Source organism: Corvus hawaiiensis, chromosome 22, assembly GCF_020740725.1.
Source record: "Corvus hawaiiensis isolate bCorHaw1 chromosome 22, bCorHaw1.pri.cur, whole genome shotgun sequence".
NCBI lineage: Eukaryota > Metazoa > Chordata > Aves > Passeriformes > Corvidae > Corvus > Corvus hawaiiensis.
In genome coordinates this window covers 909,496-937,106 of record NC_063234.1, presented here as the reverse complement: position 1 = coordinate 937,106, position 27,611 = coordinate 909,496, and the positions used below count along the sequence as shown (strand labels likewise).

Here is a 27,611-nt window from a genome sequence, read left to right as displayed (position 1 = left end):
CGCCTTTTAAATTTGTTAAGATGAAATATTCACTGTTACTCCGTAGAATTAATTTCCATGATTAAATCTGTACAGATGGAAATGGAACAGTGAAGAGCCCAACCGTAGTTAAGCTTACTCCCAGTACAAATATTTGTCTATGAAGAGCTTTTCCATTTATGCCTTTTAAAAAACATGATGCTGACAAAACTTGGAACTCCTGAATTTTAAGCAATTTTATTGCGCTGAGAGGTTTTTCTTTTGTTTTAATCACAAAAACAGCTACACAACTTGAGGCTGGGTCAGTCTCATATTTTGGAAAGATCTTAACCTCTTATTTTCGTGTAAAAGCACGGCACGACTGTCAAACGACCAACTGCTTCACGTTCTGTGAGAACAGCAGATGCCATCTGTGCGTGCTGAGGGATGAGAGCATAAACGGGGTTACCTTCCTTTCTAGGGGAGAACTGACCAATTGCCGGCTCTCTGCCTTTTTATAGACGCCTTGTTTCCAGTCTTGTTTGTGGTGCTGGGGGTGGATCTGCTGAGGGCTTTGAAGCCTTTTCCCCCTCAGAGCTGGGGCCCGCGAGGGGCTGTGGGGCAGAGGAGCGGCCGGGGGCACGGGGAGCGTTCAGCCTGGAGAGACTGAGGGACGCTCATCCCAGTCTGCACCACCCTCCTCAGGGGAGACGGCAGACACTGATCTCTGCTCGCCGTGGGCAGTGACAGACCCAAGGGAAGGGTATGAATTTATGTCAGGGGAGGATTAGGTGGGGTATCAAGTTCTTCCCCCAGAGGGTGCTGGGCACTGCCCAGGCTCCCCAGGGAATGGTCCCGGCCCCGCGGCTGCCAGAGCTCCAGGAGCGTTTGGACAGCGCTGCCAGGTATGCCCAGGGTGGGGTTGTTGGGGTGTCTGTGCAGGGCCAGGGGTTGGACTGTGTCCCCTGTACACCCCTTCCAGCTCGGGCTATTCCGTGCAGTGCCCGGCTGCGGCGGCCGTCCTTCAGCGGGGCCTGTCCCTGTTGTCACACAGAAAGCGCCGCCGTCTAAATTTAGGAGAGGCAATGCCCCCCCGCTCTGAGCTGTGCGGGCCGGGCGCCGGGCCAGGCACGGCGGGCCAGGCACGACCTCCCCTGCCCGCCCCCGCACGGCCGGGGCAGCGCCGGGGCCCCGGGCCGCCCCCGCCGCCACGATCTCGGCCTTTGCAGCGCTGACTCACGGCGGCCCCGCCGCACGACTCCGGCCTTTCCGTGAGTCACGCACCGCCCCCGCGGGCCGAGGGGCGGGACGGGGGGCGGCCGCGCCCCTACAAAGCGGCACCGCCGCCGCCGGGTCAGCGCGGCGGCACCGGCATGGACGGAGCCGGGCTGGGCGTCACCGCTTGCGCCGCGGCCGCGGGGCTGCTGCTCTACCGCATCGCGCGGAGGTACGGCCGGAGGGGCGCGGGGAGGGAGGCTGGGAAGGAAGGAAGGAAGGAAGGAGGGAGGGAGGGAGGGAGGGAAGGAAGGAGGGAGGCAGGGCCATGGCGGGATGCGGCCCGCGGCGGCGGGAAGGCGCCACGCGGGGCCCGGAGCCCGCCCGGCCGCCCCGCGGGGTGGGAGCAGCGGGGCCGCTCCTGGAGAGCCCCGGGAGGGTCCGTGCCCGTCCCCAGAGCGGGTGTGCGGGGCAGGGCTCCCCGCGTGGTCGGCGGCAGGAGTGTGTGGGAGAATGGCTGGGTGCGTTCTTCCGTATCCCCGGGAATGGCTTTTGTGTGCCGGGCTGAGCATCCAGGACGCGCTGCGCTGGGAGCGGTGAGTACGGGCATCGCTGCCCGCCCTCCGGCCCGGGCACTCCGCCGGGGGACGCGGCTCGGGGCGAGCGGGGTCTCCCCTGCTTGTTTTCTGACGTCTTTGAGGCAGGGAGAGAGAAGATCCTGCTCCTTTCTCTGGTTGATGTGGGGTGAAGGAAAGATTGCTGGGGAGCAGGTCTGTAAAATAACAGCGCTGTTGGCACAGTGCTAGAACTTGGAGAGATGCCTTACAAGTCAAAATTATTGATTAAGGACCAGAATTCTCTGGTTACTGATTTCTTAATTGCACAGAACGTTCCTGGTCTTAGAACAAATTCAGACCAATTGAAAACCAGGTTTGAAAAGCATCAGGAGAGATGTCATGATTCAGATCTCGTAAAAGGAGAAAAGCTTAATTTGACAGATTCTAATCTAGCATAGCATGATAGGAATGTAGGGATGTGTGGAATATGAGGCATTTCAGTCTTTATAGCAATAGACTTTGCAGTCTGCTTGTCTGTTAAGTGCTTCTATTGGAGACAAGCCAGTCCCAAGGGCTCCCTGTGTTAAGGTTCATTTCAAGTTTACGCTTTGCAAGAGAAGCGTATTCCTACATCCTCAATATGATGCCTGAGGTTTGCTCTAAAGCATCTGCTGTTTATTTAACCGTATCAATGATCAATGGGACACTAGCCCATATATAAGACTTAGCATTTCTATGACAGATTTAGGGTAGCCAAGTAATCCAGGTGGCCTAAAGCAATCCCACTGAAGCAGGCAAGATTTCTTTGACCCAGTTGAGGCTAACATGCCTTTTGAGGGAGGAGATTGGATTTGTTTTGCTCAGGTTCATTAAAAGGTTTCTGGAATGGAAAGCATTTCTCCCCAAGTCCTTGAAGACTGCTGGTAAATTCTTTCAGGTGACCTTGATAATTCTTTGAGGCTACATGTTTGTATTTCTCAGTACTATCCTGATACTTCCACATTTCTTAGTTCTGCCTTAGTTAAATGAATCTTCCATAGCCATCAGAAGGACAGCATAATAAGGGACACAGACATGATGTCAGGCATGGATATGATGCTGCCTTTGCTTTTTGTTGATCAAGGAGATAAAAGATTTGATGTCCAGATATGCACAGAACCTGGGGGTGGTTATCACTGGGTCTGTGTCCCTGCCTGGGTCCACTGGGCACCTTTTTTCTGGTTGAGAGATCACTAAGTCTGGCTCTTGGGAGAGGACAAGCTGCTTTGTAACTTACAACGCTGTACTAGAAATTTGGTCTCATGGCTAAATCTTGTCTATAGGTGCTAGTTCTGAGCAAATGCATCTATATCATAGTTCACCTGCTGGAGTCTAGGCAGCTGTGATGTGTTTTTCTTGCACTGGAAAATGGGGGTTAGTGTTGGGTCTGCACTGACAGACCCCTTTACTGACAGGCGATGGACATGGGCACAACCTAGAGTTTGGCAGCTGTTGTCTGCCACCCAGGAGCTTCCTTGCCAGGGAGCTGAGCTCTTAACCCAGTTGTGCCAACAGTGCCGGGCCGGGGCTTGGTCTGTCCAAGTGCCCCTAGATGTGGTTTGATCAAAACTGATCTGTGCAAAACAGCTCCTCTTCCCCATGTGCTTTTTGTTCAGATTTGCTGGCATAGACATATGAATAACTGCTTCGTAATACAGTTGTGCCAGAGTGAAGACTGCTGCTTTAAATACCTTTAATGGAGAATTGGGTTTTTCTTCTAATCCTTGGCAGAGAATGAGGATAATCCAGCGAAGAACTGCACATCCACCAGTGGTCTCTTTCAAGACTATAGAAGAGTAAACATCTTCATCTTCTCTCTTAGTAGTAAAGAGGGTGGGGAATAGATGTAAATAAAAATATTTATAAATCCAGTTTATTATTACCAGCACTTATCAGGGAGACTGTTGTTGTGGCAATCCATTAGAAGCGTGGACTTCAGCATGACCTTAAATGTGTGTATAAATGAGGAGTAATGAAGAGTGCTGGGAGTTGGAAGGAGCCTAGGTTCCTCCTTACGTTACATGACAGACACAAACTGGTTGCTAACCAGTGTTTGTCAATGGGACCTGCAGAGGTGCAGCCTGATTTTTGTGAGCAAAATAACGGAATCCAGTAGCTTCTCACAAAGGAGCATTTTGTCATATTATCTGAGCAATGTCAGACATTTAGGTGTTGATCTCATAACTGAGTTTACTGCAGGTATTTTCCCCTCAATTTTGTCTTAAGCAAATACTTTCTACCTGCAAAACAATTTGTCCAAGCCTGGGAATATTTTCTGAGCCTGACTGGGTGTGCAGGTTACACATGGAGTTAGCACAGCAAGTCAGCTGTGAATGGAATCTCTCTGTGCTGCAGGTAACTCAATTACTTCTTGTTGCTCAGGTTTTAGCTTGCTGGGAGGTTCTCTGTCCAGTGAAGCTGGTTCAGATTGGTACAGTGGTAGATTATAAACTCCTCAGGGGTGATTTGCCTTTCATTTTGCAAGGGATTGAGCGCACGCTAAAGGCTTGGGTATGTGTTGTCAGTCTCATACCAGGATCTGACTTCAAAAGCAGTGTGTGCTTTAGCTCACTGCCCTCAGCTGCTGCCTGAATTCAGTCAAGGTAAATATAGCTCCAAAGTAGTTAAATCTGTATTTGAGAGTCTTTCCAAATGCAGAACTTGTTTTCTGGTTTTTTTCAGTCCTGCCCAGTAACTAGAAAATTAGCACCCTACCTACATGTTCTTGCCTAAACGACCTTTTTCTCCCCTTGTTCTTCTTTTTGCGTGCACCAGATTGGGAATTTGGGATTTTTTTGCACCTATTTCTATGGCAACAGATTATAGGTTCACAAAAGGAAGTATTACTGCCTTTTATCCTAAATAATCCAGGATGTAGCCATTTCTTTTGCATACATTGTCAGAATGAAGTGCTGCTACTTAATCCTTGGTAGTACTTCCTGAGCCTCAAGAGCGAGAAGGGAAATCCTGTTTGGAAAAAGATGGAAAGGTCTCGAGTATACTGAGGATTTGGTCTTTGATATTAGCAAGTTCTCAGGTAGGGTTTGGCATTGATGGCTTTTGCTTTATAGCATGACTGCTTTATTCATTTCTTTGCCAGTGCTTTCCACTCGTTATCCTTGAAATCAGTGCTTCTACCTCTGTCATGTCATGGAATTTAGAGCCTGGGGGTGGGTAGAAGCTGAGGGGTGGTGTGTCTTATTTCCGTGGGTGCCAGAGGATGGTGCACAGTGGCGAGAGGGAGGGGTTGTGGCAGGTTCTGCAGTACCTGGGACCTGGGCAATAACCTCCCTCAGAGTTCAGGCTGTGCCCTAGGAGCAGCAGGGTTTGTGTTCTGGGGGCTGAACCCTACATGTTATATTTGCACAGCTTTTACACCTGTGACAGTGAGATTGAACCAATACAACAGGTGTTGTTGTCCACCCTTCACGTGGCTGCTTTGGCATGTGCTTGGCTTTTGGACAGCGGTAGCTCGTGGATAACTCAGACTGTCGACCTAGATTTGTCTGCTTTAAACTCTGGGTTGGTTTGGGGGTTTTTTTTGCCTGTTAGTTTTAGCAGTGGTATTTTTAACTCGGATCAGTTGAGCCCCCTTGGCAGTGAAGAAAGTTGAGCAGGGAATATTCATTTTAAGAGGGGTGTGGGTGTTTGCATCTATTTTGAGATGAGAATCTGTCATCCTAGTAGCTCCAGCCATTTTCTTTCAGCATCTGGCAGGGAATCCTTTGTACATTCTGGCTTTTCAGTGCTTCATTTCAAGCATATCCTCATTGTTAGTGCCTGAACAGGAGGCTCGGACATTGCTTGAGGGTTTGATATTTTATGAACCGAGTTTCAAGGCATGGTCTATGGAAATGGGAAAAAATGTCAATTGTAGAGATCCATCTAGAGAGGTGATGGCTGAGAGAGAAGACCCCCCTGGCTGTTTGGTTGCAGGGTGCCAGGCAACACTTCCGCAGCATTCAGATGTTTCAGCAGCAGAGAACATTTCCCACAGCTGGGAAAAGTTGCTCTCAACTGGGAGCACTTTGGCTACTGTTAGCTGCTCCCCAGGCCCTTGGTGAGCTCCCCTGCTCCATCGCCCTCTCTGCTGCTGCAGTGGAGCCACACAGATTATTAATTCCCTAGTGGAGCTGGGCTGGTGGCAGCTGGCTCCATCTGTCTGCGTAGATGCCATAGCGAGTCCTGAGCAGCTGCCCTCCCTTGGAACTGGGACTGGTTCTGATAAACCCAGACAGCTGGGCTGTGGTGCCTTGACCTGGCAGGAAGCTCCTCTTGGGGATTGCACTGTGTCGAGACAAATGCAGAGCTTCTCTAGCAGACAGGCTCAGGGGTTTGGGCCACTGAAGTTCTTTGCTCAAACATCTGTCACAACCTGTTGTGGTGGGGCCACGTCACAGCTGTTTGTCTGTACTGGCTGTTGTTTTAACAGGATTGCTTTAGAAAACAAGGGGCTCACGGATGAAGGTCATTAGTCTTTATCCCTTCAGTTCTAGTGCATAAAAGCAGGGGAAGAAATGTTGATTCCTCAGTTCCTTTAGTACTTAAAGTTGTGAAGAAACAGCTGTTCACAGTGCTGGAACCTCAGCATAATTTGATATGCCCTTGTCCTTGAAAAATTTTCTACCAAACGGGGCAGATAGAACTGTAACCATGAGCCCGTTTCCTGTGTTTCTGAGCACTGTCACAGGCAGCTCTTGTGGATCCTGACTTCCTTCTCCTGGAATCCTGTGTATTAAGCATCAATTCTACTGCACCTTCTCATAGAATAACACTGCTGATTATGGAGAGGACTTGTACCCCCAAATATGCCCCTGAAAAACAGTGAAATGGGTAATTCACAAGGTTATTATTAAAATTCTGGCACGTCCATGGTACTAGAACAGAGGTATGATTGTCAGGCAGAATTTATTTCCACTTTAACAGTCCATCTTTTCATTGCTAAAATGACTACTCCGAGTCATATCACTACGCACATGGAACGGGAAGATTGATTGTTTTCCTGCATTTCCCTGTTTGAAAGCCATTGCTTTCCTCTCCGTCAGCTGAGCTCAGTGCTCCTGCCTGAGACGTTTCCTCTCCCGACAGGAAGAAGCCCACGCACGTGTCGGTGAACTGCTGGTTCTGCAATCAGGACACGGTGGTGCCGTACGGGAACCGCAACTGCTGGGACTGCCCCAACTGCGAGCAGTACAACGGCTTCCAGGAGGTACGGGGAGCAGCAGCTGGGGATGTGCATGCCCTGGGAGCCCTGCTCCTCAGTTGGGATGGTACAGCTGCAGGGCAGCTGAATGTCCAGCGGTTGGACAGCTGGCAGCTCTGCGCTGAGCACCCGTGGGCTCTGCACCTGAACTTGGAGAAAGAATCCACTGCACTGGGGTGTGCTGGCTAGAGAGACCAAGGCAAATTTTCCTCTCTTGCTTTAAAGGGCAAAAGTGGCCTTGACATATCTCTTAAGAACACTCTTTTTACTATATGGAACAATTCTTCTCTGGTTTTGTATCCCGTTAAATAGCAAGGCCTGTCTTAAGCTGAAATCCAGCACCACCAGCTACTTGTGATAGGTGTGCAGGACACTGGAGATGGGGCGAAGATTTGAAGCATTTTGTCTCTTTTTTTACTTACTTATTTTGTTACGTAGGTGAATGCTAATGAAATGTAGAGCTGCTGACAGAGCTTAGGGAATCTTACAGTCAACCTAGCTTTGATTTTATGATGGAATGTTTGCTTTCCCCCCTGCTTTTTGTCAGAATGGAGACTACAACAAGCCCATCCCTGCCCAGTACATGGAACACCTTAACCACGTTGTGTCGGGCAGTCCGACTTTCTGTGACCCCGCCAAACCGCAGCAGTGGGTGAGCAGCCAAATTCTGCTCTGCAAGAAATGCAACAACCATCAAACCATGAAAATCAAACAGCTGGCTTCATTCTCACCAAGGGAGGAGGTAAGTGTTCGTTAGGGACTGCCAGTCACTGGAGAATGTTTGTCCAAGGCATTCCCATCCGTGTATCTGCTGTTCCTGCTCTGTTCATTCCATGATGCAGCCCAGTAAGCAGGAGAGAGAGCAGTTTCTCAGTGTGCTGTGGAATGATGCTCCAACAGTCTTCAGAAGCACTGTGTGGCACTCCAGTGCAGAGAAGTTCACTGATTAGTGTTGCAAATTTACCTAATTCTACTTCAGAGCTGGAATGTACCCCTGTTCTAGATGAGCACTGGAAATTGAAGCTCGAGCCCAAAACGTTTCTGAGATCATCTTACAACTCTGGTACTTCCCATGGCTGAGTTTATGGGATCTGAGAGGCACAACAGCCCACAATAAAAGCCTTAATAGATTTTGTTTTCCTGAGGCCCTGGCTGTTCTGCTCTGCATTTACTAGTGAAGTAGGAGAGGAATCCTCTGCAGCCACATAATTTCCCTGGTTAGGCATCTGTGCCTAGAAGGGCAAAGGGATTTTGCAGTTACAGCAACAGGGTTTCCTGCTGAGCAACTTCTTGGCCTTCCCATTACTTGATATACATGGAGGATGGGATAGTGGGGTTTCTCCTTCACAGTTTTATGGCTCCCTAAAGTTTCATGCAGAGAATTTTGTGCTGCACTCCGTAGCCTTCAGCTGTGGTCAAGCCTTGGGGTTACACTGAGCTGTAGTGTGATGTATCCATCCTCTGGTTTGCCTAATCCAGTCTGCTTTGTGTAATTGTAATGGGTTTAATAAGAATGACTCCCAGAGAACAGATTGAAATTTGATCATGATAAATGAAAATATCTTTGTCTGATGCCCTTTCTCAGCTTTATTTCTAGTCCCTGCCTCTTGCCAGACCTATCCAGTTGCTCAAGTACTGCCAGCCTTTGGCCCCTTTTTTGGCATTCAGTGAACTGCAGTGCCTGTGCCAGCTGAGAAACCTGGGACTGTGTTATCCACAAGTGTGCTTGGATAAGGGTGTCAGTGTGACAGCAGAGGCCTTGCACAGCAGGGCTGGCTGTTCCAGGGAGGGATGAGCCTGGAGTGAAGGAGCAACAGGTATTTTGTGTCCCTTCATTTGAGGAGAGGAAGAGTAATTCTAGTTACTTGTGTCACCTATGTGGAGTTCATAAGATCTCAAAAAAGACAGCAAAATCGGGCACAGAAATTCAGCATGCTGATACTGGGCCACAGCTGCCTCCTCCAAGGCTCTTTTTTGCCATCCCTTCTGGGACATGGAGGCTGGGTCAGCTCTGTGTGAAGCTGGTTGTATGCCTGGCCTGCAGCTTGGTCACTGCCCAGGTCTGGTTTCAGGGAGCTGTCCCTGTGAGGCTGGAGTCATGCTTTGTCCACCTGTCGATAGCAAACATGACAACTGGTGAGGGACCTGCACTTCTCACCTACTTTCCCCCTCCCGCTCTCTCACCAGGGCAAGTACGACGAGGAGATTGAGGTGTACAAGCACCACCTGGAGCAGACCTACAAGCTGTGCCGCCCGTGCCAGGCTGCTGTGGAGTATTACATCAAACACCAGAACCGGCAGCTGCGGGCGCTGCTGCTCAGCCACCACTTCAGGCGCCGGGAGACGGACAAGAGCTACAGCCAGGTACGTGGGGACACCTGAGGGACTTCAGGGGCAGGGACAGAGAGCTTTGTACCGCTGCACCTGGGTCTGCAGCTGGGAAAGGGAGGCAGCAGCCCTGGGGCTCTCTAGCCCTGGGAGCTTGGGGGTGCGGCGGCAGTTTAGAAGAGCACAGCAGTGTTGCCACAGATGCTCCTTAGTTTGAGGTTTTCCCCTTGCTGGTGTCATTCAGTGCAGTTGCCAGAAGGTAAGTCTAATGTAATAACAGAGTGGAAGGAAAATAATGGGACAGGCAGAGAAGGGGAGGTAGGGAAGCCAGTTTATGAGTGCAGTGCAGGAAATTACAGAGTACAAGGGGAAGAAAGAAAAAAAGGACAATGGGAATTGAATTATGACCTTCTCGTTGTTTCACTGCCCTGCCTGACCGTGGTTTCTGCTCATATCTCTGCTGTTTCTCCTTGCTAGTCTACAATAATCCCATGTGGTGTCAGCCCAGTACAGAGACTTAGAAGGACTTGAGCAGAACAGTCCAGTAAACCATACAGTCTGGAAGTGTTTCCTACAGCACCGTTTCAAAACCTTGCTGCAGTTCATTCAGCTTCTGACAAGGTGTTTCTGTCTCCCTCTGCAGAATTTGTGTTCATCCTCGTCTTCCACTTCCATCACCACACCAGCTCAGGTGATACTTCTGCGGTTCCTGGCCTTCCTCAGCTGTACGTTCCTGGTTCTGATGGCCTTGTACGGGTCGGGCGACCCCTTCTCCCTCAGCACAGCCGTCCCTGCTGCTGTCCCCTCTGGCCCTGTGCGCAACAGGACTGGCACGAGCCCCCGTGCAGGCGGGGGCAGCGAGGGCTCGGTGAGGGGCTGGCGGGAGCTGCTGCGCCTGCTCCCGGAGCGCGTGGTGGAGAACCTGAGCGCGGCGTGGGCCTACGGCAAGAATCACCAGATGGCAGTGGCCGTGCTGGGGCTCTTCACCTGCCTGCTGGCCATGTTCCTGGCTGGGCGCATCAGGTGGGTGTGCTCAGCTTCTGTCTCACTTCAAACTGCTCTACTGGGAGCTGTCTAGTCCTGTGTTGCCTCGGTGATCCAGGGGTAAACACTTTCCAGAATGGGACGCGTAGTACTGCATGCCTTGATTGATTCAATTTAAGCTTGAATTACTGTGAATGAAAAATTGCCTGTGCAGCTCTGGTAGAAAGTGGAACTGATCTACTCAGACACTTGCCCAGCAGCAGGCAGGGCTGCACATGATGTGCTGTAGTCGGAGGCAGTACAGAGCCTGCTCAGTCTGGCTACCCTCTCCACCTTCCCTCTCTTTCCTCAGGACCGAGCTGGTTCAGTGGTGTTGAAACCCTTGTTTGGTTTCTTTTCCCGTCGCAGGCTCCGGCGAATCGATGCGTTTGCCTCAGTCCTGTGGTTCGTAGTGATGAGTCTGCACTTGACCGAGAGGTACCTGAAGGTGGACACGCCCAGCTGGCTGGACACGGCCAAGTTTGGCACCACGTCCCTGTGCTGCCTGGTGGGCTTCACCGCAGCCGTGGCCACGCGGAAGTCAACGGGCCAGCGGAGATTCCGGCCCCGAAGGTCAGAGCCAGAGCAGTGACGCTGGGGGAAGGAGGAAAAAAGCCTTGTGAACTCTTTGTGACTGGTGCTTCTCTCTCCTCTTGTTATTTTCCCTTCCTCTGTTTCTCTTTTTTAAGAATAGATAAGCAGTGAAGATCTAGTCTTCCTTTTTTTATATATAGATATATATATATCTATCTACACAGATGTGTATATATATGTGTGTGTAGATACATATATATGTAATTTTTTCCCCATCCTTGCTTACCACTGTGGTAGCTGCTCGGAGCATTTCCACTGCTAGCCATGGAAGCTACTCGTGCTGCCTCCATTCTCCCTTCCTCCTGCATTCTACATCAGCAGCACAAATATCCAGCTTCCCCAAAGTCAGTTCTTCCAGCAGCTGCCTCACAAACTGCTCCATAAAATGCAGCCTCCTCCCCCTTCTGCTCCTCCAGCCAAAGAGAGATTCTGGCTCCTTCTGTCCTCCTGGTTCTTCTCACTGCCTCTCCATCCTTAGCCACTCACAGAGGAACCCTCTGCCCTGATCCACCATGGGCCCCAGGCCACCTTCACTTTCCTAATGGTGCTGTTCATTTTAATTTGGAACTGATGGGAACTTGCCTCTGGATTTGGAGTCCTCGTTAACGCGTGCTGTGGTGCCCAGGCACGTGAGGAGGGGACCACACAGAGCCCATAACCTGGTTCTCCTTGCCTTCCACTGTGTAGCATCACTTACCTGCGTCCTGTCTCGCTCTGCCCTTCTCCTGGCTCCTGTTTTAAATGGAGAAGTGTCCTTAAGTGCTTTTGACTGGAACTTCATTAATTTATTCAAAAAGGTGCTTTAAAAAGTCATGTAGCTCAGGGTGTCTTAATACCTGAAAGTATTCAGCTGTTTGAGGTTAAATTTTCAGATTTACCAGTGGTTGTTGCTTTCAATGCCAGCTTTCTTTGGGTTTTTTACCCACCTGCTCCCCGAGCAACATGTGTGTACAAGCAGAAGTGGATAAAAATGCATTTGTTCCTCCACTCCTATAGCATTAGAAAGAGAAAAAATATGGGACTGACAACCTTATGCTGTGATATCTGCTCAGCTTTCATTGTACATCACTACTCAGTCAGTGTTTATTGCTGAGAACACAGATGGGAAGGGTGTGCTGTAGGAAGGGGTGGGAGCTCTGCTGGGGGACTGCATGGCAACACAGATGTATTTTTTGGGTTCCTTGCAGGGCTTCTTTTTGTAGTCTGGCATTGTGCTAATACTGCTGAAAAAAGGTGCCTGGAAATTGTGACTTGGAGTTGAGTGCCTGGCAGTCCTCTGCTGAAAGCTGGGGTGGCTAGGTATTACTGTGTGGGGAGAAAGGAACTTCCAGCTGTTTGGGTTTTTTAGGATTAACTTGTTGGGGCCTCTTAGGATAAGCAGTCTGATTATCCTGCACAGTTGTTTGAAAGGCACTCCGCTGAGCTTCTCATATGGATTTTGGTCTTTCAAGAGGAAATAGCACTTTTAAAGAACGTCTGCTATTTTCTTCTGTTCAGAATAGCACAGTGGAACTCACCACCCTAATAGTCTGATACAAGATAATTGGGTGTCGTGATCTTCCAGTGTATAAACTATTAATAATCAGAATGGAGCTCTCACTGTGAAGTATCTGCAACTCCTACTGAGAAATGCAGACACTACTGGGTGCTGCAGATGCTGGTGAAATTAGAGGAGCTTTTTTAAAGGAAACAAAAACTGTCTCCTAGCTGTTTGTACTCACTGTTTCTCGAACCGGTGTTCATTGTGAAAGCACAAAGGCAGCACTGCCAAAAGCTCTGAAATTCAGTACCAATAAGCCAGGCTGAGTCATGGGAAGGTGCAGCTCCTGGCTGTGTGCATGTAACTTGGCAAGGGAATGGCCACACAGACCTGCTGCCCACCTGGGCTCTCCTTTGGAACCTTTTTCTGGTGCCTTCAGAGAGCTGCAATATCCACCTTCAAGCTAACAGAACCTGGCTCCATTCTGGTGCTTGTGAATGATGCTGAGGGTTGTTTACTTACTTACCCACAAAAGGAATCCAGCACCTGCAAAGTCTGGTTCCATCTTCCATGTTCCCATCACTTGTCAATGCTGACCCAAAACATTTGTCTTCCAGCCCACAGGCGCAGGAAACCTTGAGCTATTATGGCCATTAAGTGAAATAAGGCATCCAGACTCTTTTTTAAATTCCTTCCTTCTTCCTGCTTCAGGACTTCCAAATTTTCCTCATAAAGTACATGTAAGAAAAGACTGATGTTTCTGTTTAGCTGTGATTGTCTTCTGCACTTACCTGTACAATTTGGATTGAAAGTTCCTCTTGCTGTTCTCCTGTGAGATGTGTCCAAGGATGGGAGGAGTCTCATGTTTGAAGGATATTTTGAGAAGGCTGAAACAAGGGGTGTGAGCAGCTGATGGTAATGTCATGCCTGATTTCTGCCAGCAATATCCTTTTATTAATAAGAATGACATGAATCTGTCCAAAGTTTCTTGCCCAGTAGTAAGGAAACTCTCAGTGGCAGCTTCTAAAGATGGCTGGCAGCCTCTTCAGATGTTTTATTTTCAGGAGCTGAAAGTCAAGGCTGTGTTAAGCTTCACTGTGTCCTGTTTCATATTGCCTCCTATCTCCTCTCAGTAGCTGTTTTCCTCCCCTCTTTTTAGGAGCACTTTGGTTTTTTCTTTCAATTTAAACTTGGCTCATCTTCAAGCTCCCTGGAGTCAGGCGCCTTTTGTGATGTTCTGCTCTTAAATGTTATATTTGTTTACCATGCCTGTTCTTTTCTCTTATTCTCTTCTCTTTTTCTCTGTGCAGTGCTGGGATGGGATGGGGAGGATGCACACTAAATATTGGGAGCAGGCAGTTGGTAGAACTGTGGGAAGGAGAGGATTTACACTGTGAAGCCTGAATAATCCTGTTGAGGAATATTTTAGCTCTGTTTGCACAGCAAGGGCAAATCTGTACTGAGTTTAAAGTCCTTTAATCTGGGAGATATGTTAACTGCCAGTGACATACAAGCAAGAAATCAGTTTGTCTTCGCTTTATGCAGATTAATATAAATGAAGTATATTTACCAGTTGCACTGATTTATATGTCCGAACAGCAGAAAGCTACTTTGTTTTACAACCAAGCTGTACAACTGATGTCTGTGGTGCTTCGTTCACAACTTACAATTGAAGAACTTTACTGCTTGTAATTGGGAAAATTTCAAAGGTGAAACAAAATAACACAATACATATTGAAGTGGGGTTCAATTTTAATGCCAAAGAAGCTTTTGTTTTTGCTCAGGTGTCAGCTTATTTCCCCCACTTCTCATGCCTCAGCATGTCTGTGCTGCTGCTTCTAAAAACAACAAAAACCTCAGAGCCTCAAAACCAAACTTGCAGCAATTGAATTTTTGGTATTTAGAGACTCTGATGCTGACAGTCTCCTCTCTTTCTGCTTGCCTCACATGCTGTTGCTGATGGTGGAGGATGATGGATCTTTTGGGGTAAGGGAAGAAAGGAGAAGAAGGGTGGTTTTTGTCCAGAGGTGTTCTGATTTATAAAATGTAGCATTCAATCTGTACCAGTTGTGTCTCAGACAACGAGCCCTGCAGATGAGTCATAAATTAGCAGTATTCTACCATTGACTGTGGAAAAAAAAATAGTCAAACCACTGCTGCCTTTACTGAGACTGTTCTTGCCACACCTGATTTCAAAGCCAAATAGGCTGTTCGAGACACTGCCGTGCCATAGGTTCTGTATGGAAGGTGCTTTGCCTTTTTCACTCAGCAGTTAGATACCATCTGTGTCATCGAGGTGTAGATATCTTAGGTACATCATCTAACTGCATGATTGCTTGTCCCACAGCGAGTCCAGCAGGAGAAAATGTGTGTTTTGGTGCACAGTGCTCCTGTCCTGTGCAGCTGGGTGCTATTTTGTGTGACACATTTCCTTCTGCTGGATGGGATAAGAGCTGACAAAGGCTTGGTAACTAACAACCACAGCTGCCACAAAATCATCCAGAACCACTCGGTCAGTGCTTTGAGCTTCTTGTTCTCCCTGAGCTGGGCTCTTACTTCAGGCCACAGAGGAACACGTGGTAACCTGTGGTCTCCAGATGCAGTTTTGTTGCCTGAGGATTCTCGCAGCCATGCAGGCCAGAGCATGCAAACATCTTAACAATATTAGCGGGTTTTAGCCCAAAAGCCCCTAATTCGAGGTGCTGCTTTTTCACACGGACCATGTGTCTGGACCAGGGGATGGTACAGCAGAATAGAGCTGAGGTGCTGAGGGATTGTTAGTGGGTTTGTGTGTCACTTGAAATCAAATCTGCTCCATCCCCAAGTGCCTGACTCTGGCCCTCAGTGGCTGTGGCTGATCTGCCAACTCAAAATCTTGTACCCTGCCCAGCAGAACCAGATTTATAAAGGGGCCAGTGTGGGTTCATTAAGTGCCTTTCCCTGGACAAGATCTGGGACAACACTGTGTTGCTTTGCTTTGGTGGAACCATGGCTGCAGCACGGCACAGCACTGCCCATGTGTCTGCCAGGCCAGTGCTTTTGTCCTTCCTGTGCCCCCACTGAGTGTGGCAGGGCACAAGAGGAGCTAAAATTTCTGAGCAACTCCACAGGGGGATGAGGGAGAACCCAGAGGTAGCAACCAAGTCAGCATCTCTGCTGCTGCTGCTTCTCTTCTTCCTGAGGCCCTCAGTGCATGCAAACTGACGCCTTTGTGGCCCTTTACCATTCTAAATACACTGTATTTATATCCAGTTCTTTCCCTTCTCTTAACTCCTCCTTTCCTACATCCATGCTTTGCATGTCCTGGTGAGCCTGGGTGTGTCAAAGGGTGAGAACATGTGGGGCTATAAAAACGGTGTAGTGGCTTTTTATTTTGACTTTATGGATATTTATCAAGTGCGCTGAAATTATGTGAAGCTAATAATCATGCTTAGATACTATGGGAAGTATGTATTGATGTAATGTGGACAAAGTATTTATGCTCTTATAAAAATTAATATAATTAATAGCCAGATAATTGCTCCAGACTGACTGCACTCATGAAAGCTGAAGGGGGCTGTGCTATATGGCTTTGCTTTGGTTTTCAGAGATGCTTTTGAAATTGTGTGCTGTCACATAGAACCTGCCAGTTCCTTCCAGGTGTGCTGTCACCTGCAGGTACACTTGGCTCTTGGAGCCATGGCAGGTGCTCTCCAGTGAAAGGGACGGTACTCAGTCCTGAAGTCATCCCCTGTAAAGCCTTGTTTGGGACCAAAGCTCTTGAGTGCACAGGCAGGAAGAGGTTCCCTGAACATTTTTGGCATGCCAGCAAGTCTGGATTTGTGTAGACAAAGGATGTGCATATACACACACACACACCTCCCCACTTTGTGCCACCGGCTAGGGGGAAAGGCACAATTGATGCCGAACATCTGTACTCCAGAAGATGTTAGTGCAGGACATGGCAGCTCTAATTCAACCCTCCTTTTAGTCCAAAGCAGGACAGCAGGCAGGAGACAAGAATTCTTACTCTTGGCAGCTGAAGTTTCTAGCTTTCTAAGTCACATATCAAAATATTAATGTGTCTGAGACCTGTGCCCATTTTAGCATTATTCTCCCTTGTCCTCATGCCTGTTTTTTATTCCTGTAATGCTCTTTACCCCTGGTTCTGTGAATTTGGCTGGAGGCACAGGCTGTGGCCCTGAGTGAGGAGGTGCAGCAGGGCAGAGCAGTGTCAGGGCACACAGTGTGCTGCTCCCCAGCCAGTAACCCTGTTCCTGGGGTGACAGGGACCTGTTCTGCACCCACTGCCTGGGGAGAGGGGCTGCTGTCCATGGGTAGCCCCCAGCTCAGTTCTGAGGAGACATTAAGGCCAGAGGAAACATTTCACCCCCTGACTGACACATTGCCCCTGACTGCCCTGGGCAGATCAGACGAACCTGGGCACATCCCCCAAGCTGCCTGCCTGTGACTGCATCTTACCTTCTTACTTCATGGGCTGAATTATCTGATAGAGCAGTGGGTCCCTCTGCAGCCTGGCCTGCCCCGTGCTCTCCCATGTCTCCCTCTGTCCCAGGGCTGATGCAGCATCTCTGGTAGAATGTGCATTACAGAGGCACACACGTATGGTGGTGTCTGTGGATAACAGGGAGCTGTTGGGACACAGGAGGGGAGGCTCTGCTGGCAGGAGGTGTTTCTTCAGGACCGTGTACAGTCCCATACCGTGTAATACTCTACTTTAACCTTCTATTTATTTATTTTTTAAGTATCTGTGTAGCAGAGTTGTGCCCAAACTGTCTAGTAACATTGTGATCATTGTAAACACTAATTAAGATACCCAATTTTTGATGTTCACAATATCAAGTTCTGAAATAAACGGCTTCCAGGCCTTGACTATTTCCACAAGCTATCTGACTCCAGAGCCTTTTTTTTCCTTCTTTTTTTTTTATGTTACTTTTTTTACTGTTGCCAGAGCCACTCTTACCATGTGATAAATGGCTTGAAGCCAAGACACAGTTGCAGTGCTCCATCCCAGGGCTGTGATATAGTTGCTTCCTGCTTTATGATCCTCTTAATCTCCTCACTTTTTTTCATCTGCTTCTGGAAGAAGTTTTAGTTCAGCTGCCCATTCTCAGGCATGAAGCACATTCCCATGAGAGCTTTTAGCAGCATCGAGCCCTCTTGACATGGCAGTGACAAACACTAAAGAGTGCAGACAACAGGAATGGGGTTTTGCACACTTAGGAGGAATTTGTTCAGAACAGATCAATATTTAAGACATACTTTGGTCAGCATTCAGTCCTAAGGCGTTAATAAGCTATACATAAAATTCTTCAGCTCCTCTTTGCTAATGAGAAAAATTCCTTTTCTGGATGGTGCAAGTCAAATGATTCTTCACTACCCTGAGGATCTGGCTGCACTAACTTGGTGAGATTGAGAAGTGGGGCTGATGAGCAGCAGAGCCATTGGAAGCCTTGTCCAAAACAGTTACAATCCCAGGATTGTGGTTATGAGTGATAAATGAGTGTAATATCATCCAGCCCTTTAAATGAAAGACTTCCAAAAGCCAATAAACCCGTTAAGCTGTTTTCTGCTGCTGCGAGGAGCTGTGTAAAGTTGGATCCTTTAGTCCAAAAACACAGAAGGTGCAAAGTTAGGACAAAAGAGCCTTGTTGCTCACAGGTGCTGCTCTGATTTGGCCCTCCACAGCCCTGCCACAGTGAGGGGTAGGTATCACTCTTTCTCCTATGATTCATATCAGTCCTGAGCTGCACTTCTAATTCCCTTTCCCGTTCATTTCCTCTTACAAAGGTGAGCTGGCACATCCATCTGTGTGTGTGGTGGGGCAGATGTGTGTGGGGTCACTAAAGGAATCCCCATGGATGCAGAGCAGGATGCCCTTTGCAGGTCCTCTGGAACCTGGAGAGGTTGGGCCCCTGGGGCTGCAAGACCAGCACATCCCTGGCTGCTGTTAGAGGCATTCCTGCACCAGGACCCTGCTTGGCTCACGTGTTCAGCCTCATTAAGCTGGTCAGGATTGGTGATGGCTGCCTCCTACTAGCAGATAAGTAGTTTATAAGATGCTTTAAATTGTAATCTTAACTCTAGAGTTAGCACAGCATAATATTGCTGCACCACCTCTTTAATCTCCAGGAGAGAATGACACGTGCATAAATCACCCCACAGTGCAAGGCTGAGATTTTCTTCACACTCTGATTTACTCCTGGCTTTTCTCTGATGGGAGAAAAGCCATGTAACCATATTGCTGCTCTCATCTGTCTCTGTTTCCATCAGAAGTGAGATTAAGCCTCCAAATACTGTATCTGCAAAGTCAGGTATCTCCATTTAAAAACAAACATTTCGTACTCAGTTCTTCATCATGCTTTATTTGACAATTCTATTACCTGTTTCTGACTAAAAAATCTTACAGGGGATCATTGAGAGATTCTGATTCATATGATAGATTTTCTTCCATGTATTTTCATTCAGTTGTTAAAAATAATACAAAATTCCTGTATTTTCAACAGCTGGACTTCATAAAGCATTCTCTGGGTAATTTTCTCCAAGGTATTTGCACTGGAGTTCCTAAACTGTTCACCCTCTTTTCCACCCTGTATTGTGGGACAGGTTGGTGCACAATAATTTAAGTACAGCTGAGCAGTTCTTCTTTTCCCAAGGTGTAGGAACATTCTCATAAACTCTTCAGCACTCCTGCACTGAAAAGTTAGTCCAGACCTGGTAACAAAACCAAGTGTTCCTGCAAGCACAATGAGCGAGGCAGTTGCTGGGATTTCTCGTTGCTAAGTGTCTGTCATGCATGTCCTTTGCAGGTACCTCTCTGGGGACTCGATTACTGTCTTTCCCAGCAGCCCTGGCACAGCCTTCCCTTCACCTGCTACGTCTCTGTTTGTCCCAACACCACCCAGTATCCTGCACCTGACAAACCAGCAGCTCTTCAGGTCCCCACGCAGAACTTCCTCCTCCTCTCTTCCCGGCCGTCTCAACAGGGCGCTCTCGCTGGGCACCATCCCCTCCCTGGCCAGGGCAGGTGAGTGTGCAGGGGCCTGTCCCAGTGGGAATGGCCCTGGAATGGTGCAGTGCTTCAGAAGGAAATGGGCTGGGAGGGATCCACACGTTACAGTCCTGTTCAGGGCTGGCTGCTCCTGTGGCGCAGAGGAGTATCCAACAGTAGGAGTTTGGGGTTTGGCAGTAGCTGAGCCAGCTGGGTTCAAATTGTTTCATTTTTGCTTTTAGATTCTGGCTACTTGTTCAGTGGAAGCCGACCGGCCTCACAGTCATCCCAGTCCAAGGAATCCCCCACATCAGGTACTGCTCTAGGCCTTCCAGAGCAACTGTATTCGCAGGATTTGCACTGAGTGGGTTGAAACACATGGTCTGGTTGAATTCTTTCCTCCCTGCTCGCATTCCAGTGAAAATGTCCATTTTGCTGTTAGAAATGCTGCAGGGAGAGTCCCAGCTAAGAGTGGATTTGCATTAAAATCAGGTGCTGTGTGTGTTGGATGTTCTCCCTGGGAGAGCTCATAGGGCCATCAGTGAGACAAAACAAGGAGCCCTTTGCTAATTAGAGCTGAGTTGAGCCTGCTTGGATAGGAGACTTCAGCTGTTCCTAGGGCAGCTCTTTTGTAGCTTTCCCAGCAGAGTCCAACAGTTGGTAATTTGGCTGCCCTGGCTGCTCTGCCCTTCTGCTCCCGTGTCCTCTGTGACCTGTCTGTTGCCCTTCTGACCCAGATGGGTCCCTGGGCTGTCTGTGCTGCTGCCAAGGCAGTCACAGCCTGGGCCGGTGCAAACCTCCTGCATCCCAGTGCAAAGTACAGGTGGAATTGCTCCGTGTTTTGCGGCGAGGGGACTGTTGCGATCCGGTTTAAACCCAGAAAAGCAAAGCAAGCTAAGTCTCTGTGCATAAACTGGAAAGAACTTAGAAGGTTCAAAATATTCCCAGAAACGAGATTAAAATCAAACGAGGTTAGATGTTGATGGCAAAAAATGGATGTATTTTATTTAATAGTAAAAGAGAAGGGGAGAGAAAAATGAAAAAAAGAAGTGTATGTGGGGGAACAGGGAGCGGTGATACGGGTTAGGTGGAAGCCCATCACCCATCTGAGGGTCCCAAGGACGTCTCGTTGCTCCCCTCCATCCGCCCTGCCGGTGGTGAGGGTCCCCCGTGGGCGCCGTGGCCACGCCGCCACATGCTGCCACAGCCGAAGGGTGCAGAATTCCGTGGGTTAATGCACACTTTGGGCCAGGCGGGAACGCCCACGTGCCTCTCTTGCAGGGGCTGCCTTGACACACTGTCCCTTGCAACACTGAGGGTCTGCTGCATCATCTCTGGTGCTCTGCTGCAGGGTCTGCGGACCCCTTTGAGGGGGGCCCTGTGATGGGCCATGTCACCCCCTTTTGCTGTGGATAAACTTCTGACCAGAGGCATTTCCAGCACACACTCAAAGCCTCTCCTCCCCTCACCCTTTGGTGGAGGGTCTGTGCCAGCCTGGCAGCTGATAGCCCTGGGGCTGTGGTCTCCACCTTGGAGGTGTTAAGCCCGTGCTCAGTGAATGTCCCAGCCCTGAGCTGTTCCTTTATCTTATCTTCATCAGCGAGCAGTGTCAGGCCTCACTCAGGGCCCCATTCAGGGTGTGGTAGTCTTCTTTGCAGCTTTTGTAATAGTTTTAAAAGCCCTTTAAGAAAATGTTTAAGTCATAAACTATACCATTTCAGTCTCTGACAGGGACTCAAAGAAAGAAGGAATTTTAGTACAAGGTGTATTGGTGGACATTTGCAACTCCCACTCCTTTTTCTTGTGGAACTGTTACAGAGCACTGTGCCTGTTGTACAGGGATGCTAACCGGCTGGTTTTGTCTGGTGGTGTTCCCGCTGCAGAGCCCTTCTCCCCGCTGTCCGGCAGCGGCGTCCCCTCCCGCATCCCGTCCCCGGCGCCGTCGGTCGCCGGCTCCGTCACCTCCAGCTCGGGGTCCCTGCGCTTCCGCCGGCCCCTCATCAGCCCCGCTCGCCTCAACCTCAAGGGACAGAAGCTGCTGCTCTTCCCGTCGCAGAACGAGGCCCTGCTCACCCCGAGCGGCTCCGAGGAGCACACCCACTCCGACAGCAACATCTTTGCCCCCGAGCTGCCCGGCTTTCCCAGGAAGAACCTCGTGGAGCGGGGAGTGCCTGGTACGCTGCCGGTGCTGCACTCCTGGCAGGGCATTTGTGGGAAGGAGTTGGTTTGCAAGCACAGCCCTGCAACATCTAGGCCACAATAGATGGGAAACCTTCAGGAGAAGCCCAGGTGGTGAATTTTCTTATCTTTTTCTCCTTGCAGATATGAGATCTGCTGTGGAAGGGGGGAGTATTTGCAGTGATAATTCCATCAAAAAGGAGGATCAGTCATCACACTCGTCTACCTGTGTGGTAGACACAACTACCAAAGGGGAAGATTTGGCTGGCTGGAGAGGTGAGTGCAAGTCATGTGAGTGCTTCATGCATGTGTGAGCATTTCTGCAAGTGTAACAGATCTTTCCTGGAAATCAAATAAATAAGTAGTTGCAAAATGGACCTTCTTGCTATTCTAAGATCTTAACAAAGCTATTCCTGTTCTTTGGACTGTCTGAAGAACACTGACAAAGGGCTAAACCAAGACAGAAGAAGAGGGGTGGGGATGCAGGTGTCGAGAGCATGAGATGAGATGAAGATAGAGCCAAAAGAGAGCAGAGGAGCTTTTCCTGACAGGAGAAGTGCTTCAGCAATTTCTGCTTGTGCTGAAAACATTGGGCAGAGAGAAATAGTACAACATATGCTCATTTTTATTTACCAGTTCTTTAATATATCTTTGTACTATTCCCTTTTTTTCTCTGTGTTCTCCTCTTCAAGGTCGCTTTGGTGTCTCTGCTCTCCGGGGCCTGCTCGCCGTGAGCCTGACTCTCAATGCTGTCTTCACATCAGCCTATGTCTACAGGAGCCTGCGCTGATTTGTGCCAACACTCCCTTTCCTCTGGTTCCACCTGGTCCTGAGGAGACAAGAAGAGTTCAACCATGGTTTCATGTCTAATGGCCGTGCCACCGCTGCATGCTGTTTTCTGAAAAACTACTGTACACTCAACTGTCATGAAAAGGAACCTGGGCAGCTGCTGCCGTCACTTCCAGGTAGAACATATCCCAGGATTGTCCCTAGAGATGGCAGGCAGAATTCTCAGCTCCAGTTCAAAGTAGGAGGCCAGTCCATTGGCCCACACTCGTTCTTTCAAAAGAGCTGACCTGAGACACAAGCCTGAAAATGCGTGAGCTGCGTTTTTAGGAACCTACCCTCAGCTCTTCTTTCTGACATATTGACCTCGTGCTGATGGTGCTGGTAAAATGAGGAGAATTAGAACAAATGAGCTGTAGAAGAGGGATGGCTTAGTAGCTGGTGCTGGGCTGTGGCTACTGTGACAGCATCCCCAGCCTCTGCTCAGTGGTTCTCTTCTCTCTTCTCTTTGGCACTCTCCTCTAAATTGTCAGTGAACTTTCTTTAGTTGCCTTAAGCTTGCCTAAGCACATGGGTGACCTTGGCTGCTCTGTCATGTTCTTGCATCTTAGATGTCCTCGTGCTTCCACCTGGCCCTGGCCCTGAGGCCGCTTTCACCAGTTCCATTCTGGCCATGCTGGTTCTCAGCCCCGCTGTGTGTCCCTGTGTCCAGCCAGCTCTGTGTGTCCCCAGACAGACACCCTGTGCTGGCTGCATCAGAACCAGGAAGCCCATGCTTTGCTTTGCTTTGCCCAGGAGGCATTAATTCTCTTACTCTGAAGTGGGTAAAAAGAAAGGATGTTGGTGTGATTTGCACCATAGGCAAAGGGCTTCAGCTCACAGCTCTGCTGGAGTTTTCACTGAAGCAGTGAGTGGCAGAGCCTGTTCTTGCTGTAAATCGCACAAATCTGTTCTGTTAGAGGTAGGTGAGGAGCTGTCTGATTGTATACATCTGTCCAGAAACCTGGCACCTCAGTCTGATGTTGGGATTTGCTAAGTAACTGTTTAAGATACTTCTTACTTGGTAAAATGCCCAGGTGCTCTCAGTGAGAAATGCTAAACCTGCTTCTGGACAATTCAGCCTTCTGGATAGATTCTTCTTTTCTAGCCCAAGGGAAGGAGTAGATTTTCAAAAGCAGCTCGTAATTTGGGTATTTCTGCTTTTGGGTGAGTCTTCAGCATTGCTTAGAATTCAGGGCCCATTTAGAGTATTGTCCTGAACACTCAAAATCATTTAGTGCATCTTAGGGAAAAAAAAAAGAAATCCTGATCTTGATGTTTTGGTTCCTAAAAACCAAGTGCAGAGAGAAGATTCACCAGTGCGTCAAGAATACCTGGTGAGAAGAGAGTTGACTGGTATTAGCTGTGTATTTCCTGAAGTGGGACTCTGATCTATTAAGAGTTTTTCTGTTGTGTCTTCCTTTGGGCTCCTTTACCTCAAATTTCACTCCCCCACCCCACTGTCCTGTGTTTGCATCCTAAATTGGTGCTTACTGTGTCTTTCCCTCCCTTTCAGTTTGCTGCTGTTCCCTCTCTTGTGCTCTTGCATGTGCACAGAACGAAGTGTATCTGCTGCTGACCATTCTCTGCTCTGAAGCTGAGAGTCACACCTCGCAGTGATGATCACCCTTTCCTTTCACTTCATTTCTTTTCTTGCATGCTTTAATTGAGTTCCTTCCACAGCCTCACTTGGTAGATCAGGGGAGCCATAGCCAGACTCTAATCAGCAGGCATGTGACAGCTTAAATGGGGCTTTACTGCTGCTGGTTCAAGCACTGAAAAACCAGTTGTCTCTTTGTGTTTTCCAAGCCTCCCTGCATAGTTTTAGCTTCCCACTTCCAGCTGCTGCTCCCACCCTCCCTGTGGGTGAGACTGGCCCTGCTGTGCCTCGCAGGGGAGGCCAGACCTGCACCCACACGTGCTGATCCGAGGGGCTGAGGAAAGGTCACTCCTGACTCTGCATCTCTCTCGGCCTCCTCAGAGAGCTGCTGAAGGCTGCACAGCCAGCACCTCCTGGACAAAGGCCTAGAGCCAGGAGAGACCTGCAGCACAATGATGTGCTGTAGATTGATGATTAATTCTATTGTAACTTGCATGAATTGTTCCTTGTAGCCAAACTGGACCCATAACCTTGTTGTAAAGAGATTTTTGTCCCTTTTATAGACTTTGCACACTCACTCGAGCATGTGTACGGGCAGGATGATGGCAGAGCGACTGCCAAGCTTCTCTTTAAACCTCTGCTCGCTGGGTTTCATGATGTTCTGGTGCAGTGTGTGACATCCCATTCACGGATCCTTGTCCTACTTAGAGGCCTCCTATACAGAGACAAGCTGCCAGAGAATACCGTGGCTTTGCTTGTCTTTGTCACCCAGCAGATGTACACTGTGACTTCGTGTATGCAAATCTCTCACTTTCACCTCCCAGCCTGCGCTGAGTTTTACCACCGCCCTCACCTGGATCCCGGTCTCGACCAGATTGCAATACCACCCTTCTCCTCCTCTCCAGCAACCCAGGAGCTGCAGCATCTCCACACGCCTCTTCCCACCCCCATTCCAGAGCAGGAACGCTGTAACCTGTCACTGCACCTCTGCGGCTGCTCACCGAAACTGTTCTTGGAAGGGAGTTTGGTGACCTTGTCCAAAGCAATAGAGAGACTTTGGATTTTATTACTGAAGAGGGAAGTTTTTCATTCTGGTGCTAGAACTCTCTCCCGTGGTGCTCTCACGGTTGTGAAGCCTTTGCTTGAGGAATACACGAGTGTGTGTGTGTGTGTCTGTGTGTGTGCAGATGTATAAAAACATTTGGAAGGTTTCTTCATTTCAGAAGATCTGAGCCCATGTTTGTCTTTATATTGTTGGCCTTAATCTAGCTCATAGATACTGTGTCTATCTTGCTGCTCTTTTCTGTACAAAGCTGGTTTGGAGGAAACAGAAGTTTATCTGGTCCCCCTGTAAAAATCTCTGTGACTGATGATGTTGATCTTCATACAATGTCATTCAGGGGGGAGATTTTATTTTTCTAATACTTTTCCTACTGTAAAAACTGTTGGAGTGTATGGAGCGGAAAAGATCTTTGCAAAATGGCCTGATAAAGATTTGAACATGACTTAATGATACCAACAATTAATGATCAGGTGGAGTATAAATTAGCTTTATTTCCAGACCTTTTCCATTTCCTACTTTCCATTGAAAATGTCCAGGTACTTTTCTTTGGATATGGGCTTGTTAGGCATGTTCTGAGACCTTACAGATACTTTAGATGATTTTGCTGTTCTGAATTAGAAAGAATTTGTATTTTGGAGTCTGGTTCCAATTCTGCAGTCTGGGGAGTTTAGCAGATGTGACAAATATTATGCACATATCTATTTGATGGGATAGAGGGAATGGGTAGAACAAGTTGATGGTTCCTGAAGTTTATCATACCTTTTTACATAAAATCTTAGACATTAAATTGGTCACTGGGGGAAAAAAACCTCATTGCTGGCATATGTAGGCCAGATTCACTGAATTTTAGGCTATTTGTTCAAGCAACATATTTGGTCTGTGAATGTTTGATTCCCACTCCCTGGGTGCTGGGAACGTCTGTAAAACACTGCTGAACTGGCTGGGTTCCTTGTAACAGGGCAGCTGGACTGAAGGGCTTGTGTTGCCTGTGGATGCTGCTGTTTTTTCTTCCAAGCACCATTCCTGGAAATAACGATGGTCTTAACCTCTCTCACAGACATTTGTTAAAAGGCTAGAATGGGCCAATTTGGCCAACACTTTTTTTTTTTTTTAAATATATGTTGCATCCAGAAATTATCATCACTGTGTTCTGGGGTGGGAGTAAGGTACAGAGTATTTTTGGATTGAATGGGTATCTAGAGAGGGTGAGGAGGACAATTTCAAGTCCTAAACCTTATTTCCTGTGAAAGACTGTATGTTATGTGTGTGTACTTCTTTGGGGAGCTCTATCACTGTACAGTTTAGTCAAACGCGCTCCAAGGAAGGAGAAGCTGTTCCTCTGAGGTTTTTAGTTCATGCTTTGTGTTTAAAGAGGAATATTTTTCTTTAAAAAATAAAACCAGATAAGTTTTCACCTTAGTGTGAGTGGTCCCGTTATATGCACACTGTACTTTTGTGTTCATTTGGCACTTAAGGGGTTTTTTTCTTTGTGAAATCATGACTGAGAGTGTTTACGTATTATTGTATAGTCTTTAATTTATGTTTTTATTTTGTAATGTAAATTAGGGGGCAGGTGGCATAAGCTGATCAAATCAACAGTTCTTAAAGGAGGATGTATTTTAATTAAATGACTGGCAACAGCCCACTAATAATTCTGTACCTACAGGTGTATTTTGAAGGGTTTAGTGACTTGCGGTGCTTGCACGGATGTGACACTGGTAGAATCCATTGCTGCAGCGGAGCAGCTTCTCCATCATCCTCCCGGTACCTGCAGGGACCTGCGAGCGGCCCTGCCCCGGGGCTGGGGGCGATGGGTGGGGACACAAGTGCCGGCTGTGTTTGCCCCTGTACGGGAACGGCGAGAAACGATGGGGATTCCACCGGGTTTGGCTGCAGGGCCTTCTCCCTGGCGCTGCCCCGCGATGAGCTTTGCCGGGGTTCCGCCCCGCTCCTGTCGCCGGGACTGGCGGCTGCGAAGCCAAGGCGCCGTCCTGACCCGGCTGCGACCCCGAACTGACCAGACCGGGCCGGGCCGGGCGGCGGGGAGAGGGTTTAAAAGGGCCCACGGGGCTGGGGCGAGCGGAGTTCGGGACCATGGCCGAGACGGACTCTGGCGAGCGGCGGGCGTCGGGCACCGAGTGGGGCACCGAGTGGGGTACCGAGTGGGGTACCGAGCGGGGCACCGAGCGGGGCACCGAGTGGGACACCGAGCCGGACACCGAGCCGGACACCGAGCCGGACACCGAGCCAGCCACTGAGCGAGGCACCGAGTGGGGCACCAAGCCGGACACCGAGCCAGCCACTGAGCGAGGCACCGAGCCGGGCACCGAGCCGGACACCGAGCCAGCCACTGAGCGGGGCACCGAGCCGGACACCGAGCCAGCCACTGAGCGAGGCACCGAGCCGGGCACCGAGCCGGACACCGAGCCAGCCACTGAGTGGGGCACCGAGCCGGGCACCGAGCGGGGCACCGAGCCGGGTACTGAGCCGGGCACCGAGCCAGACACCGAGCGGGGCACCGAGCCGGACACCGAGCCAGCCACTGAGCGGGGCACCG

The 27,611-nt window shown here is 49.1% G+C and overlaps 1 protein-coding gene across 3 annotated transcripts; it reads left to right on the top strand.

Annotated features, from left to right (window-relative positions):
* Positions 1-1,193: 1,193 nt before the first annotated feature.
* On the top strand, positions 1,194-26,468 carry TMEM201 (transmembrane protein 201). 3 transcript variants are annotated; one of them, XR_007207902.1, is made up of 12 exons: positions 1,599-1,769; positions 6,858-6,978; positions 7,520-7,714; positions 9,160-9,336; positions 9,944-10,323; positions 10,693-10,896; positions 19,207-19,424; positions 19,631-19,702; positions 21,272-21,562; positions 21,711-21,842; positions 22,259-22,531; positions 24,816-26,468. XR_007207902.1 is itself a non-coding variant. In XM_048326214.1 (11 exons), exons 1-11 carry the CDS (start codon positions 1,332-1,334, stop codon positions 22,354-22,356), a joined length of 1,962 nt encoding a protein of 653 aa, XP_048182171.1. In that variant the 5' UTR covers positions 1,194-1,331; the 3' UTR covers positions 22,357-26,468. The 3 variants fall into 3 exon arrangements, 2 of the variants coding, with proteins under 2 accessions (XP_048182171.1, XP_048182170.1); XM_048326214.1 differs by lacking the exon at positions 1,599-1,769 and adding an exon at positions 1,194-1,405 and having other exon boundaries at positions 22,259-26,468; XM_048326213.1 differs by having other exon boundaries at positions 22,259-26,468.
* Positions 26,469-27,611: the final 1,143 nt, after the last annotated feature.

What these genes read in the sequence shown, in the direction of transcription:
- TMEM201 (XM_048326213.1), top strand. Translation starts at nt 1,687, where the DNA reads ATGGCTGGGTGCGTTCTTCCGTATCCCCGGGAATGGCTTTTGTGTGCC. An exon ending in TTCCTGGCTGGGCGCATCAG is followed by an intron (nt 10,324 to 10,692) that starts GTGGGTGTGCTC and finishes TTCCCGTCGCAG; the next exon opens with GCTCCGGCGAATCGATGCGT. An exon ending in AGATTTGGCTGGCTGGAGAG is followed by an intron (nt 21,843 to 22,258) that starts GTGAGTGCAAGT and finishes CTCCTCTTCAAG; the next exon opens with GTCGCTTTGGTGTCTCTGCT.